The following is a 14,662-nucleotide window of genomic DNA, read 5'->3' as shown; positions in this document are numbered from 1 at the left end:
TGTATACCCTGTTTGTTACGAATGGTTATTTAGAGCCACAAAAATTTCAGCAATTGTCTCAAAATTTCATCTTGAAAATTGATGATAGTGTCATAAATTGCAGGGACAAGGTAAAAAACTTGGGCGTGTGGTTCGACATGGTGCTCTCCTTCGAGTCTCATGTAAAAGAGATAACAAAGACTGGCGTTTATCATTTGAGGAACATAGCCAGAATCAGCCAAGTTTTGTCAAGCAACACTGCAGAGGTTCTTGTCCATGCATTTGTGTCTTCACGTATTGATTATTGTATTGCTCTTCTTTCTGGGCTACCAAAGAAACGTTTTAGAGGTCTACAGATGGTGCAAAATGCAGCTGCTCGCATTTTAATAAGAACTGGGAAATTTGAGCACATTACCCCTGTACTGAGATCTCTTCATTGGCTACCTTGTCAGGTTCGAGCAGATTTTAAGGTCCTGCTGCTCACCGACAAGACTTTAAACGGATTGGCACCTTCATACCTCTCCGACCTTTTACACCTTTACAATCTACGGTCTACGATCTCAGGACTCTGGCCTTCTAAAGGTTCCTAGAGCCAGAAAAAAGACAATTGGAGAGCGTGCTTTTTCTTTTCGTTTCTGTGGAACAACCTCCCTCAAGATATTAGGCAGGCATGCTCTGTGGAGGTTTTTTAAAACTAAGTTGAAGACACATTTGTTCACCCTATCTTACATGTCTTAATTCTATGGCTTTTAGTTTTTAAATTTTTACTGTTTTTTACTTGTATTGCTATGTATCGCTTTTATTATTTTATTTATCTCTTTAGTTTCAAATAGTTGTACAGCACTTTGTTTGAAAGTGCTTATTATTATTATTATTATTATTAGTAGTAGTAGTAGTAGTAGTAGTAGTAGTAGTAGTATTAGTATTATTATTATTACTATTGTTGCCTTCCTTTATTGAAGTCATTTGGTCATTTTCACCCAGAAAGCTACTGGTCACTGGACAGTTGCTCTTTTTGGACCATGCTCTGAAAAACCCTAAAAACCCTGGTTGTGTGGGAAAATCCCAGTATATCAGCAGCTCCTGAAATACTAGGGCTAACCTGTCTGGCACCAACAACCATGCCAAAGTCAAAGCCAATTAAATCACCTTTCTTCCCCTTTCTGATGTTCAATTTGAAGTTCAGGCATACCTACAAAGTAGCTGTATACTTGTGATTTCCATCAAAGCATGAAATTGAGTTTCAAGTACACAATAATAATTAGATTTTCAAAAGTCATACAATAAAATGTAGCAGCAAAACCCTGAGTATTGTTTTAATTGATATAAGAACGAGACACAAACAACACTTTGCAAAGGAGGGCTGCAAAAGTTAGGTCCGAATGAGCAAGTGCCTGCTGTCGAACAAGCCCACTGCCAGCAACAAACTGAAACACGGTCTCACCTTTGGCCCCCAGACTACAAGACCACCTGGGTCAACAGAACACAAGCGCGACCCTGAAACACGGCCGCAGCCTGATGAGAGAAATCATCAACAGAGGCAAACAAACTCAGCTGCTCTTCCAAATGCTGGCTATAAATACCACAGGATCTTTAGCATTCTGCACCGCGGCAAAGAGAGAGCATCAAAGATCAATAATTTATGCAAGCAAGAGAAAGTTGTCAGATCCCACAATGCCGGCGCAAAGAGTTAAAGCATGCAGCTTGTTTACAGAGCCATCTCAGAGAAGGATGCCACTGATTAATCAGCACCTGACAGCCATGTTGAAGAGAAAAGGAAAATTTTGTTGAACCGGGAAAAATATCACCATAAGACTGAACAAGCACTTTTTTCCATACATGTTTAAAAGAAAGTGAGGAAAACAGACAGGGAGAATGATAGACTGTATTTGTGAATTTTGCAACAGCTAACAGAGTTTTGATGAAATGTAGGGTGGCTGCCAACAGCAGTGGCACTGATTCACACGCCGTTTTCTGTTTCTTCTTTTTTCAGAAAGATCCTGGATGCCCACCAGATATCTACTGAGCATCTAAGGCACTAATGACTGCTGCCTTTCACCATTATTCGCCGAGGAGTGTATGTGAATGTGCTAAATATTTACCGTTTACTTAAAGCTGCCTTGGTTTATGCTTTTTGACCACTCAGAAGTGAAAGAACCAAAAAAAAAACCCCACAATGATGGCTGATATGGTGGCAAATAATTGCCTATCTACATAATCAGGAGTGAGGCTCATTTATGTGGCGTGATATTATAAAATATCAGAATAATATTTTAAAAATACATCTCAAAATATCTGACACTTAAGCCCAGAGTTAGCTTTGTCAAACTGTTATACCCTCTACTTTTGACTACCTCCCAGCCAGGAGGTCACTTAAATAACACCGTAAACACTGTCTCAGTTCTTATTTCACCACATCACCAGATCCTAGACTCCTCTACCCAGTTATTCAAGGTCAAGCCCTTCCTGTGCACCGATCTGTTTGCTAAACTTCTTACCCACTTTCATTTTTGTCCACAGACAAAAATTTCCAGTTGCTGCCAAACTCCAGCCACTTATCCACCTCTGCTCTGGAGCTGCACTGATCTCCTGGTTCCACAGATTAATCTTCCTGGCTTCACTAAACTCGTCTCCTCTGGTCAATCCACAAGCTGCCACTTTGAACCTTTCCCCCTGGCTCTCTTGGTTTCCTCTGTTATAAAGACACTTGGTAAACAATCTGAATTCTTGTTAAGCTTGTAAATAGATGATTCTTTGTTTCTGCACCCTACCTGTTTTCACAGTTCTGCATTATGTGTTCTGTCTAGCCTAAAGACATATGTTTGCCGTTGCTCTTGTTGTTTTTGGAGTGTTTTTGTTTCAACTCATTGAAAGGCATTTAAAAATGAAAAATCATCTTTTTAAACCTAGAATGAGGTTTGTCCATTAATTCAGTGTGCTGTAATGGCCACTTGTGGTCACAGATTGTTTTTCTCCAAAATTTACATCAGCAGCTTATTAAAATTGGGCTGTGTTTTTCTGCCTTATGATTTGCGTTCCTCCTCTGAAGCAAAGTTAATTGCTCCTTTTGGGAAAATGCAGTTGAACTTTAACCCTTAATCCTTGAAAAATAGGATATGAGAGCGTCCTAATTTGCAGTGGAAATATGCAGAAATGTCAGCAAATTTTGTATTTTTATTTTTTCAGAATAATTCGGGGCCGAATGTTTTGGGAATTTGATTTGATAAGACTCATGAGCTCTATATAAAATGGTAGATTAATTTAAGCACAACCATCTTTTAATGTCATCCCCAAAGAACTGCCCAGTATGACCAGAATTGTCTCTTCCCAACCTCTGGGAGCTGCCCTCTGTAGGTTTCCACCGCCCTTGCTGTTTAATCAAAATGAGGGTCGATTTCTAGAGTTCAAGGCTGCGATGATCTCACAGCTCCCAGCTGGTTCAATTTAAAATGAGTCGACAATACAGACTCATTTTGGCCCAGAGAGCCAACACTGAAACAGAGCTGATGTCTCTCCTCCTCCTCCTCCGCTCTGTGTCACTGGCCTCATCCTGAGAGAGAGCACCATCCATCACAACTCCCAGTCTCCACTGACACTTCTCACTTAGGCTGAGGGATGATGCTACAAACAGAATGCCGGCACTCACGATTGAGTATACTTCTTAATGCTTATTAAAGGGTAAAACGTATTCATTTGAGCTCTAAGCTAAACTACATTTGTCATAATAACACAGTTTAATCAATAACATTGTATTGATCGCTGCTTATAATTACATTTATTATTAATTTTTCTCCAGCATATTAACATTTTAATTGTTCTTGAGGACATAAAGTATAACTCTATCATTTTTTAGCATTATTTAATATTTATATATAAGTCCTCTTTGTTCATTGATGTTTGAACCTCACCTCGTCTTTGCATTTGCCGTTTTCATGCTGAGGATGGCTTACATTTTACCCTTTAACAAACCATATTCACTAGTGATTGGTACCATTCTGACTGCGCACTCTCTACATCTTCAAATTTTTGAGTTAAGTGTCCTGTTACTTTCTGTTCTATTTTGAAGCAATCGTTCTATGTATGACTCTCTCACATTATTATGAACTTCTTTTCATTGAGGTTTGGAGGTATTTGTTTATGCACAGCTCTCTGGACTGCCCAAATCATCACCCCTCTGCCACCAAGCTTGACAGTTAGCATGACAATTTTAGTTTTCACCAAATGTGGCACTGTGCACTACATCTCCATTTGGCCTTGTGTGTCCAAAGGACATTTCTCTAGAAATGTTTTTGTTTGTCCAGACGTCACTTTGCACACCTAAGCCATGTTGTGATGTTCTTCTTAGAGAAAAGAAGTCAACGCTGCCACTGTATTTATACGTTACACATTAATGAAGGGTGCTGTGAGTGCGACTACAAACAAAGTGTCACTCTGTGACAGGATGGGAATTGAGAGGGGGGTGTTTGCGAGAGGCCCCGTGCTTTTCTTTAATTATGTCTCCCAGTTCTAGTGTTGTTGAGAGATCTGGGTCAGATAATGAATTTTTCTTGACTTTTTTTTTTTCTTTTTAAATTTATAGACCTGACCTGCAATCTCTGTCGACAAACCAGACAAAACCTAAGTGTGGGTCTCTCAGAATTAATGATCCCTGTCTAAAGAGCATGTAAGGGGAGCTGTGTCCATGTACAAGGGGCAGCTAGAGGAGCTTTCTGCAGGCGGGAATCTATCCAGGTCAGCTTTCAACCAAAATGCATTCATAACAGTTCCTTTCAAAAAGTGCAGACACTGCGTTTGCTTTTTTCTTGCTTCACTCAGGTAACAGCAGAATAAAACACAAAAGTTTTATTGCCAGGGTCACAGGAAGAAAACCCCATTGTTTGTGTAAACCACACAGCCTGTGTGCCCTCCCCTCTGCTGCTGTAATATTTCCAAGCATTCAATAGTGCACCATAATAGAACACAACATGAACAATTCCAGTTTTATCATAGAACCAACATGACCCTGCTAAAGCTATTCTAAATATATAATTTCAAGAGGACTGCTTCCAAAGAATTGAAATGTTCCCGCTGGAGGAATTTGTACAGTTAACAGCTAAAGGGTGACATGTTTTTCTCAGTAAAGAGTTGAGACAGAGCAAAGTTCCTGCAAACATTAGTGCAGGTAAATAAATGACAGATGACTGGAGCAGGTAATGGACTGACCTTTTGACTAATTGTTTGTGTAAAAGAGTCTGTGTGGACCTACTGACACAGGTTCCTTTTGAAATAAGTATGAGTATAAAAGACAGCTTTAAAAAGGGTTTACTTGTTTTAAGTATTAACTTGGAACTTTAGAGAGAAGCTTTCTTGGCTGGCCAGTATTATAGGTCACCTGTAAAATTCAATAGGTGAGACGGTGTCTTACCCCGGGGCCTTGAGGAGATTCTGGAGGAGAAGCTGGTGGAATGCGTTTCCGATCTAGAAAAAAGAAAAACAAACGCACAACAAAGAAGATAAAGGCATTCAACCTAGAAATGTACACATCTGTAAAAGCCTTCCACTTCTACGACGTATTCATGCTGAAGTCTTCATTATTCATCTGGAAATGTGCTAACAGCTCCAGTTCATTGTTTAACAAGGTTAATTAACAACATTGTAATATCTTCCACATGCTTTCTGCACCTGGTAGCACAGTTCATTTTATAGTTTGGTTAGACATTCAGTGGAATATTAGCTTGTGAGAGGGAATAGAAGTTGACTGCAAAATGCCACCTTTGTAATTGCTTTCCTGATGATTGGATTTGCGGTGAGCTGACATCTTGAGGTATAAAAAAATACACTGTGATAATGTTTACTCAGTGCAGTGCACAGTGGAGTATATAGCCGCGCAGAGCACTGGAATACCTAACTATTTACAGACCTAGCAAATCTATCCAATTTCACACAGATAAGGAGGTGAGTTGGATTTAAATTTCACACTGACTTTAAAGTCTGACAATGCTTCCTGAGATTTTTGGTTCGTAGCCATGGTAATACTGAAATGAAAGGTTCTCTAGCATCCCTTTGTCCTCCCTCTCCCTCACGCTGTCTCGCTCTCCGTGCTGGGCTTGACTGGCCTTTTGGAAATTGCTTCGGTTTGCCTGGGGTGTCTTAGTGTAGCTCCCATCTGTTCGGACTACGTGCACACAGAGTGGACATGGTGCTGCACTGGCTGGCTCTGTTTCACAAATGTGCTCTGGCATGCCCCCCCACCCCCACCCCCTCTGGCAGCCATTTTGTTTTTAGGGCTTTCTCACTGTTTTTACTTCTCGAGCCCACGGAGAGTGTGTATCACCTCATTAGCTGGACTAATGTGCAATTAGCCATTTATTTGTGATCCCTCAGAGGCCTTCTCGACAGATGAGTGAACTACCACATGTGCGGCTGGTGAATTCAGACACCTTTACGAGCAGTAAAGTTATACAGCTACGTAAGGACGACGGCCCATTAAAATTAATTTAAGAACATCTGCGTCTAACCAGCCAGATATGCTCCCTGATCTTCTTCTTAGCTCATCAGTATCAACAGGGAGCGATGCATGATGGTCACGTAAACGACAAGGAATTAAGCGACTAAATTATAGATTAATAAAAGCGTACAGACTTCAGAATTTCCAACATTGTAATGCAAAGTCAGCATGTACCGTATGAGTTAAAGAATCCTTCTGAGATCAGGTTCTTTCTGACATGAATGCATCAATAACAGTGAATTTCAGATGGAGGGTGCATTTAAATTAGCTATCTCCAGTTTAAAGCATCCTTTCTGGCATATGTTTAAATCCATGCAAATGCAGTCTTGGAAAAAAAACAAAGTTGAGGATGATCAAGTTGCCTAAATCAAAGAATGGCAGTGATTCATGGTCTCATTCTCCTCTGAACACCAGCCCAAATCATTCAAGCTTCTTGGGCAACCCTCTGAAGACGCGCGAACACTGATTAAAATGTCATTACTGACAATGCGCACTGCCAGAAGCTTTCTCTACACACCGATGAAGTAGACCCCTGATCAACCGCATTCTTGTCTCAAAAGTTAACAGCATCATTAGGAAGGTAAATCATCGAGCATACAGCCTGGGTCCACTCAAGTTTTTTCTGCTGTCACCGGGATTGAGTGGCTGTATGCAGTGTTTACTACACTTTTTTAATCAATTCACTGGCAGACACAGAGCAAATCAGCAGTTTGTGTTTCAATAAGAGATGCAGGCAGTGGCACATCATTTATCTTTGGCTGCGTGCAGGATGTGGAATATTTAATCAGAACTTTGTTTCAGTGGGAGGCCTCCAAAGCTCAGGGTTCAGCAGTTATTTTTAGAGTATCGTGGAACATCCGCGCTTAATTGGAAAAGATTAAAAAAAAAAAAAAAGAAGAAGAAGAAGCTTCTGCTGGAGAAATCCAACAGCATCCACTGATAACCCCCTACCAATGTGACAAATAAGGGGCACGGTTCAGACTTAATTTTACACTCTTCATCGTAATGCTTACGGAAAGCAAAGAAGAACCAATATGCATGGCTGATATGTTCTTTCTGGAAAAATGTTTTTCAAAGCTTTACCACAAAAACCTCAACAAAGAGAGTCCCACAGTAAGAGTATCTTACCGTTACTTATTGCTTATTATGAATCATGAATATGTTTTTTAGCACCACTTTGATATTCTTTACCCCGATATCCATCACATCTACTTTTTGAATGTCTGCAGAAGTTGAGTTGCTGAAAAAGCACAAAAACAGTGTGCACTGTCTAAACACAGGCTTTCATTAAAATCAATCATCAGTCATATGTTTTCACTTGATAGCTGTGGAGCTTGTTCTTGAACTGTGAATTGTGTCTTACTGCAAAATATTAAAGAATAATTCCAGTTTAAACATTAAACAGTTTCACCACATTCAGCAGCTTTAACAATATTACAAACCACCAACAATATTTTGGTAATATGCAATATTCTTGTAGAAGCAATCATCCTGAAACGCCTCTGGGCACTTATTTGAGCAGTTATTTTGAGTCACTATATTTATTAAATTTAATTTCCCAGTCCGTGAACTGCCACCTTATTTTTGTGAAGGGCTTTGTGTGTCCACATGATCTTATGAGCTGCGTAGTCTGGGGCAATGTATTCCTTGTAGGGCCTCCCAAAACAAACTGCTCCTGGGTGAGCGGCTAGACTAAGATCAATTAAAAAAACACGAAACAAACAAACAAAACAAAAATCGAGGGACATGGAATTTCCACTCTGAGAGCAGATGTAAGATGATTTTGCAAAGTAATGCAGGTTTAATATCAGAGAGGCCCTAATGGACAGCCAACGTCTTCACCAATCCCTTTAGGTGTATCCTTTATTCCCCCCAGACTCCAATCATAAAGTATATTGATCACGTAGAGAGCAGGTGGCTCTATTGAGATAACATGTGCACAAGACAGGCTAGTTCGATGCCTGTTGCTTCAAAGTTTGGCTGATTGCAAACAGGTGCCGTTGCACTATTGAAGTGCACCCAACCTATAAACACACGCATGCACAGAAATCAGACTACACTCTTTCCATTTTAAAAAATTATAGATGTAAGCAGTGAATAGCCTTTTATGTCTTTTTGTGGAGGAAAAGTCTTTGTATGAGCTTTCCAATTAATGTGTGCTTAAAAAGCTATTATGAATTACATAATGATATTTACCCTGTGAAGGTGATGAAGGTGATCTTCTCTGGCGAGGCACGTCTACCTGTTTTATCCTCAGGGATGGCTTTGGGCTGGATGCCTTCCTTTCCAGGCTGGATGACAGCCAAAATTTGATCATATCCTTTGCTTCTGAGACCTCCTTGAGAGAAGGAAGTTTCAGACATTTCAACAAAAAAAACAAAAACAAAACAAAAAACAGAATGAAGAGTTCAGATTCTGCAGGGAAACGAATGAAAAAGCTGACAGAAGAAAGAAGACGTGATAGTGACATGCAGTTATTTCCAAACACCCAAGCAGTGTTGCAATCCTCTGCAAGGTGTGAAAAGTTAAGTCATATTAGGACGACTTGGGCACCCTTTGAAATTTTTGATACCGTCACCAAAACAATGTCACTTGCAGACAGCTGCCTACATCCATGCTATAAAATATCATGCAGAATTTCAGAGTAGAGCCTTCAGGGATGATAGAACCTGACCTTGAACGGTACTGTACGGGGGCCTAGCATGAAACCCAAGTGCGAATGTAGATGATGTGAAAGCTTTTGAATTCAGGGAAGCAGTGTGTGAGTATTGAAGGCTGCTGAAAAACCTCGTTTAAACACCTTTCAGTGGATTCTTCACATTTTAGTCTTTCGACAAAAGCATTCTTCTGTGCCATTGTATTACCTGAGCTGTGCCTGGAGCTGAGATTGGTGCAGGGCTCTGAGCTTTGGCAGACACCTCTGTGCTGTAGACCATGGCTCCATGAGGGTTTGGCTTTGCACCTCCTTGCAATACAAGCTGTATCTCTTCCCCCTTCCACTCAGCTGGCTCCTGGAAGGGACACCAAATCCCCCAACGAAGGCTATGCAAGAAAGCAGCGCGGGATGTAGAGGTAGCAGATAGCTGTGTGATGGAAAACGACAGAAGAATAGGGAATTCAGACATTGATATGATGATCTCGCAAAAAGAAACCAGCGATTAAACTGTTGTAAAAACTAAACCGAATGTAGTCTTTTCTCTTTCATCCAACTGAATAATTACAATCTTTTACAGTGTTTAACTGTGATCAATTGATAACGTTATTTAATTTATAAAGCAGAGCATTAACAGTCTCCAAGTACGACCAAAGAACAAAAACATAATTTAATTTGCCAACTTGTAAATCCTTATCTCTAATCACAAAAATGAACTGCAAGAGGCCTTAAAACTGTGTGGCATGGTGGTGCTTGTCGTTAGCACTGAGCATTCTCTAAATCCCACATCGCACACACGTTTTGGAAGCAGCTTTGCTGTGTTTGAACATGATTTACAATCAGTGCCGCTGAGGCTCTACTTCAGCCGTCCCAGGAAAAGTAAAAAAACATTCTGCTTTAAATCATCCACAGAGAGACTCAGTGGTTTTGCTGAATCGATTAATAAGCTGGTCAGCCTCAGACGATTGTAATCAATCATAGGCAGGACAGGACAGAATACACAACAAGCCTACTAGCCCCACACTGCTCCAAGACAAAGCCGGCCATGTAATAGTTTGCTGAATGCTTCAAATTCCACTGAGAATAGTTCTTTAATGTAACACCATAATCTGGCACTATAGAAAATCAGTCATAAAAGTAGTGTCTTTATTCTAAATGTCATACAGTACCTGTTAATGGTACAATAGAATACAATTATCCATGCAATGTGTTGAGGAGATTTTAGCTAATTTTGTGCCATATAATCTACAAACTAATCTAAAACCACTCTTGCAAAGGTCAACTAAAAAAAAGTAATGATATTCAGAGTGTGGTGGTTTCAGTTCTTTCTTCATTCTATATAAAAAGTTAAGTCCCATCGTCTGGGAAGGTAGGAGAGCAAAGCAGAACTGCTTTTCCATAAAGTCACTTTTTACTTCAGTATATAAAAGGAGAGCAGCCAAAAGGTTAAAAGAGTCTTCACCATGATAGATCTAGTCAAAAATTCACTAGACAGAACATATCTTACTTAGTACCACAGAGGCTATTCCAGATGGGAGCAGCATTTGTGTAATTGTGTTTCTGTTTCCTGTTTGCCACTAGAGTTCAAGATGTTCATTCACAATCCAGTACCATCTTTCAGCAGAGTTCCCAATTACACATCATGTTATCGTATGGCCTTGTAGGCCTTATGGAACTTTCCCAGATTTAAAAATAAAAGCAGGATGGGCACCAGTTGGGCTGATGGGGTGAGCAGGTGCTGCAAGGCTGAAATGCAGCAACCTGGGTCAGAGTCCAACCCAAACCCCCTCTGCTGGGTATCTGCTGCCAGCCTGTCTCCCGGCTTTCCTGTTCGCTCTCCACTGTCTAACAAAGGCAAAAGGCCCAAATAAATGCAGGGCCATACTGATTATGTTCTTGATAGGCTCTCCAGGCTTTCTATTTGTAGTAAAACCATTTTCTTTAAGCATAAATAACATTATGCTCCACAATCCATGTTATGGCATTTGCTGTTTAACACACTAAACTAACAGCAGCAGCAGGAGCTACCTGATAACAGTCACCACAACCAGCTGGCGTATACAATTTTGGATACAGTTTCTGTTGAGATTCAACTCCTAACAATTGCTGTAGTTATCTTTTAGCCTCAAGAGTGGATGTTGCAATCACTTGTAAATCTTGAACTTACCAATCAGGACACTGTGTAATCAGTAATATTGTCAAAAACTCAGATTGGCTGTAAATAAATAATTATTTCAGTCACTCAATCCACTTAAAATCATACAGGACTCTCTAGTGGGACTGTAGCCAGATTAGACACTGGCATTAACAGTAAGTGGACACTTTCTCTCTAAATAGGATGTGATACAGATAAACACTGGTTGGAAGTTCATCCATTTCAAGCACGCCTAGGGTAGAGCACGCAAACACAGGAATTAATCCCAGTGCTCTGAAAAATAGGGATGTCGTGTAATCGACAGGCACATCTCTAAATCAGTTAAGACATTTTAGATGAAATGTATAGTGGGAGAAGATGAGTATATATGTGTTGTGACATCCTTCTCGATTTCACTGAAATAAAGCATAGTTTTTATCAGACATTTTTCACTGAAAAGATAAAAACAAACGAACGCCCACATTCATAAAATTCTACTTTCATAATATCAACGAAAGATTCAGAAGAAGAACGAACGAAGACTTTTCGGTGCGATATCACATTTCTATTTAAATGAAAGAGAAAGGGGTGACTGTCACAGCAATGACTGCATGCTATTTAATTAGCTGCCAGTTTCCACCACAATTAATATACCTACAAATCCAATATGGCATGATGAAACACCATCTAAGGTGAATGAAAGGCAAGACTAGTGCATTTCTGTGCACTGCTTTCTTAAATAAATTGTGATCTGTGCGGTCATGGTTATTGTAGTATCTTTTGTTGACCAAGCCATCTACCACGGTGTCCCTCCTTGAGAGATTTTTCTTACAGCACCGCGGTGCCCTGACCTTTGCAAAAGAGGTCCTTGTCATGTAAGCTTAAACTTAGATCGTTTTGTTCTATTCCTGTGAAAAATAACCAGTGCACTCTTTGTTTTTCTGTTGAGGGCTGCTTCAAAATGTCAGTTTACTATGAATTATGCAAAGTAATTTCACTGCCCAGTTAACAAAGCCCAAAGTGAAGTGTTCAGATAGCTTAATGGAGCTGACATTTTGAATACTACAAGTGAAAGTGCACTGCAGCAGGGACTACGTGTGGTAAAGGTGTAAAGGTTAAATTCATGTCAGCTCCCTGCTTGACAGCAAATTTGAATATTCGCTTTTATAATATACAATAGACGAACACCTAATCCTGCAGTGTTTATTAAGTTCTTCGACTGCCGTTTACTTCCTTTTATACTGACAAACCAACCTTCGGACTTTGTGTTTGGTTTTTGTGTTTGGGCTGAGATACCTGCCAATTTCACACTCATGTAAACACTATGGTTGTCGCTTGTGTGACACTTTAGAGGGAATTAAGCAGGAGAGTACCCAGTCCTGCCATTAAAGGTCTGTTATTCCATCTAAAAAACTCTTTAAAGCCTCACATATCTCAAGTGGCCAAAGTTGCTGATCAATACTCCGTTCTTCTTGAAAGGGAGCCAGTTTCAGACTATAATTTTACCCTCTAGTAGCACAGACATTAACAACAATTTTTTTAACTTCAGAACTATATGGCAGACATAAAACAGATAGCACTGTATTCCCCGTTCAGGCATTGCCTGTTTTTCTATTTCATGGGGGTTGAATTAATAGGATGTTTTATATGAAATGTTAAATCAAACAAGTCTATTTTCAAAGCGATGATTTTGTTCAAATGAGTAGACTAGAGAAAGATCATTTTATGGCAGAGGGAGTAGCCAGTAAAAATTGCAAGGCAATTTATCTAATGTGTCTCTTTTTTTTTTTTTTTCGTACTTTGTGTCTGTAACGTCTCTGTGCTCTGTGCAGAACATGAGGGAAAGAACAAAATGAGTGTCTCGCACATGACCCAACGCTCACTTCTTGTATTATTCAGTGAATATATTGCAGGAGTGATTCGGGAGCAAAAACGCTGGCCGAGCTCTGAGAGAATGAGAGAGACAAAAGACCAATCAGGGGGTCTTTTCTATAGGGACGCCTACAGCCTTGGAAAAAAAGAAGAAGCTTTTATCTGTCCAAAACTCAATGCTTATCACACTTTCAGTCTTCCAATCATAGGAAACTGAGCCCATGTTCAGAATTGCACCAAGTAGCTGAATGGGAATCTAAAAGGAATGAGAAGTGAGCTAAACACCCATCAAAGTTACAAATATGAAGTTATTAAAGGTCAAAGTGGAGGCGTTTGGGTTTTTTTTGCCTTTTCTTCTTTTGGCAGGTTTACAAAAACAGAATTCTGCGATTACAACAATGGCAACGAAAGATATCACACCAAGAAATAATTCTCTTTTAGACGCAAAGTGTGAATCACTGTCACGGTTTCAGTACAGCGGTTTTAAAATGCTTCAGGACAGCGCGATCTACATATGAACTGCAAAAAAAATAAAATAATAAAGCACCAAAAACGTGGGGTGGCAAACAATAGGACTGAGGGGATCTCAAAGGGACTCTTGAGGTTTGAGTAAACAAACAGGATAATAGTTCCACTCAAAGCCAGGCAGAAAAATTCACAATATGCATGTAATCCTTCTACAGAAACAGTCATCAGAATTCAAAAGGCAGGAGCTTAAGCGCTACAATACTCATTTCCGTGATTACACGACAGCCGAGATCAATGGCACATCTACATGCAGGTGTAAGGGCTTTAACGGTATCGTGGTAAGAGCACAGCACCGTAGGAGGCAGTCAGCTGACGCATTTGTGTTAAGGGCCTCTGGTGAGAAGAAAGTTGGCGAGAGGGTCAGACGAATCGACTTATTCTGAGCACCACAGTGTGTCAGTGAGACTTAATCAATCCCAAAGCCTGCTGGTGACAGCAGAGAGACATCAAATCAATTGCATTATATTTCACTGGCAATAAAGTATGACTCTTTGCACTCGCGCCGTTTTGGGGAGGAAACATTTGAATTAATCAAAAGAATTTGTCATTTGAATTGAAAGTTGTTTTTCCACGTGTTCGCTGTTGTGCCGGTCACTATGTCGGACAAGGCAGAATGATCAATAGCCAATTTCCCCAAAGTGTGATTACACCGTTGATTTGAGCGTTAAAGGCTACATTTAAAATAAGAGCCATTAACTTTCACTCAGAGAGCAACCCTGCACTTGTTTCAATAGTGCACCGGGGAGGGGGGAAAAAATAGAAACAAAAGCCTGAGGCAAAACCAGAGAAGCGGCAAACTTTTTCATAAAGTTGCACTGAGGGAAAAAAAACCAAAAACAATAACAGCAATGTCACCGCACACATAATTGCTCCAACTGGTAAAGTGTTTTCTAAGGGAAGAATCCATCAACCTTGTTTAGAAGTGTAAAACATAACGCTGCAGCATTTCTAGACAAATAAGTGTGTCTGTTCTCAAACATAATACAGAGTGGAAACAAAGATCTCACGT

The 14,662-nt window shown here is 40.0% G+C and overlaps 1 protein-coding gene across 4 annotated transcripts in view; it reads right to left on the bottom strand.

Moving 5' to 3' along the window:
• The window catches only part of nphp4 (nephronophthisis 4), a 249,304-nt gene that overhangs the window by 82,242 nt on the left and 152,400 nt on the right, over positions 1-14,662 (bottom strand). For 3 of the 4 annotated variants that reach the window (XM_076878848.1, XM_076878846.1, XM_076878845.1), the window contains exons 10-12: positions 9,331-9,549; positions 8,663-8,804; positions 5,384-5,436 (exon numbers count right to left, since the gene is read on the bottom strand). In XM_076878848.1, coding sequence (XP_076734963.1) covers positions 5,384-5,436; positions 8,663-8,804; positions 9,331-9,549 — 414 coding nt within the window. The remainder of the gene's footprint in view (positions 1-5,383; positions 5,437-8,662; positions 8,805-9,330; positions 9,550-14,662) is intronic. The other variant, XM_076878847.1, reaches the window with a different exon arrangement.

This window comes from Maylandia zebra, linkage group LG20 (genome assembly GCF_041146795.1).
Source record: "Maylandia zebra isolate NMK-2024a linkage group LG20, Mzebra_GT3a, whole genome shotgun sequence".
Classification (NCBI taxonomy): Eukaryota; Metazoa; Chordata; class Actinopteri; order Cichliformes; family Cichlidae; genus Maylandia; species Maylandia zebra.
This window is presented reverse-complemented; position numbering and strand designations above follow the sequence as displayed.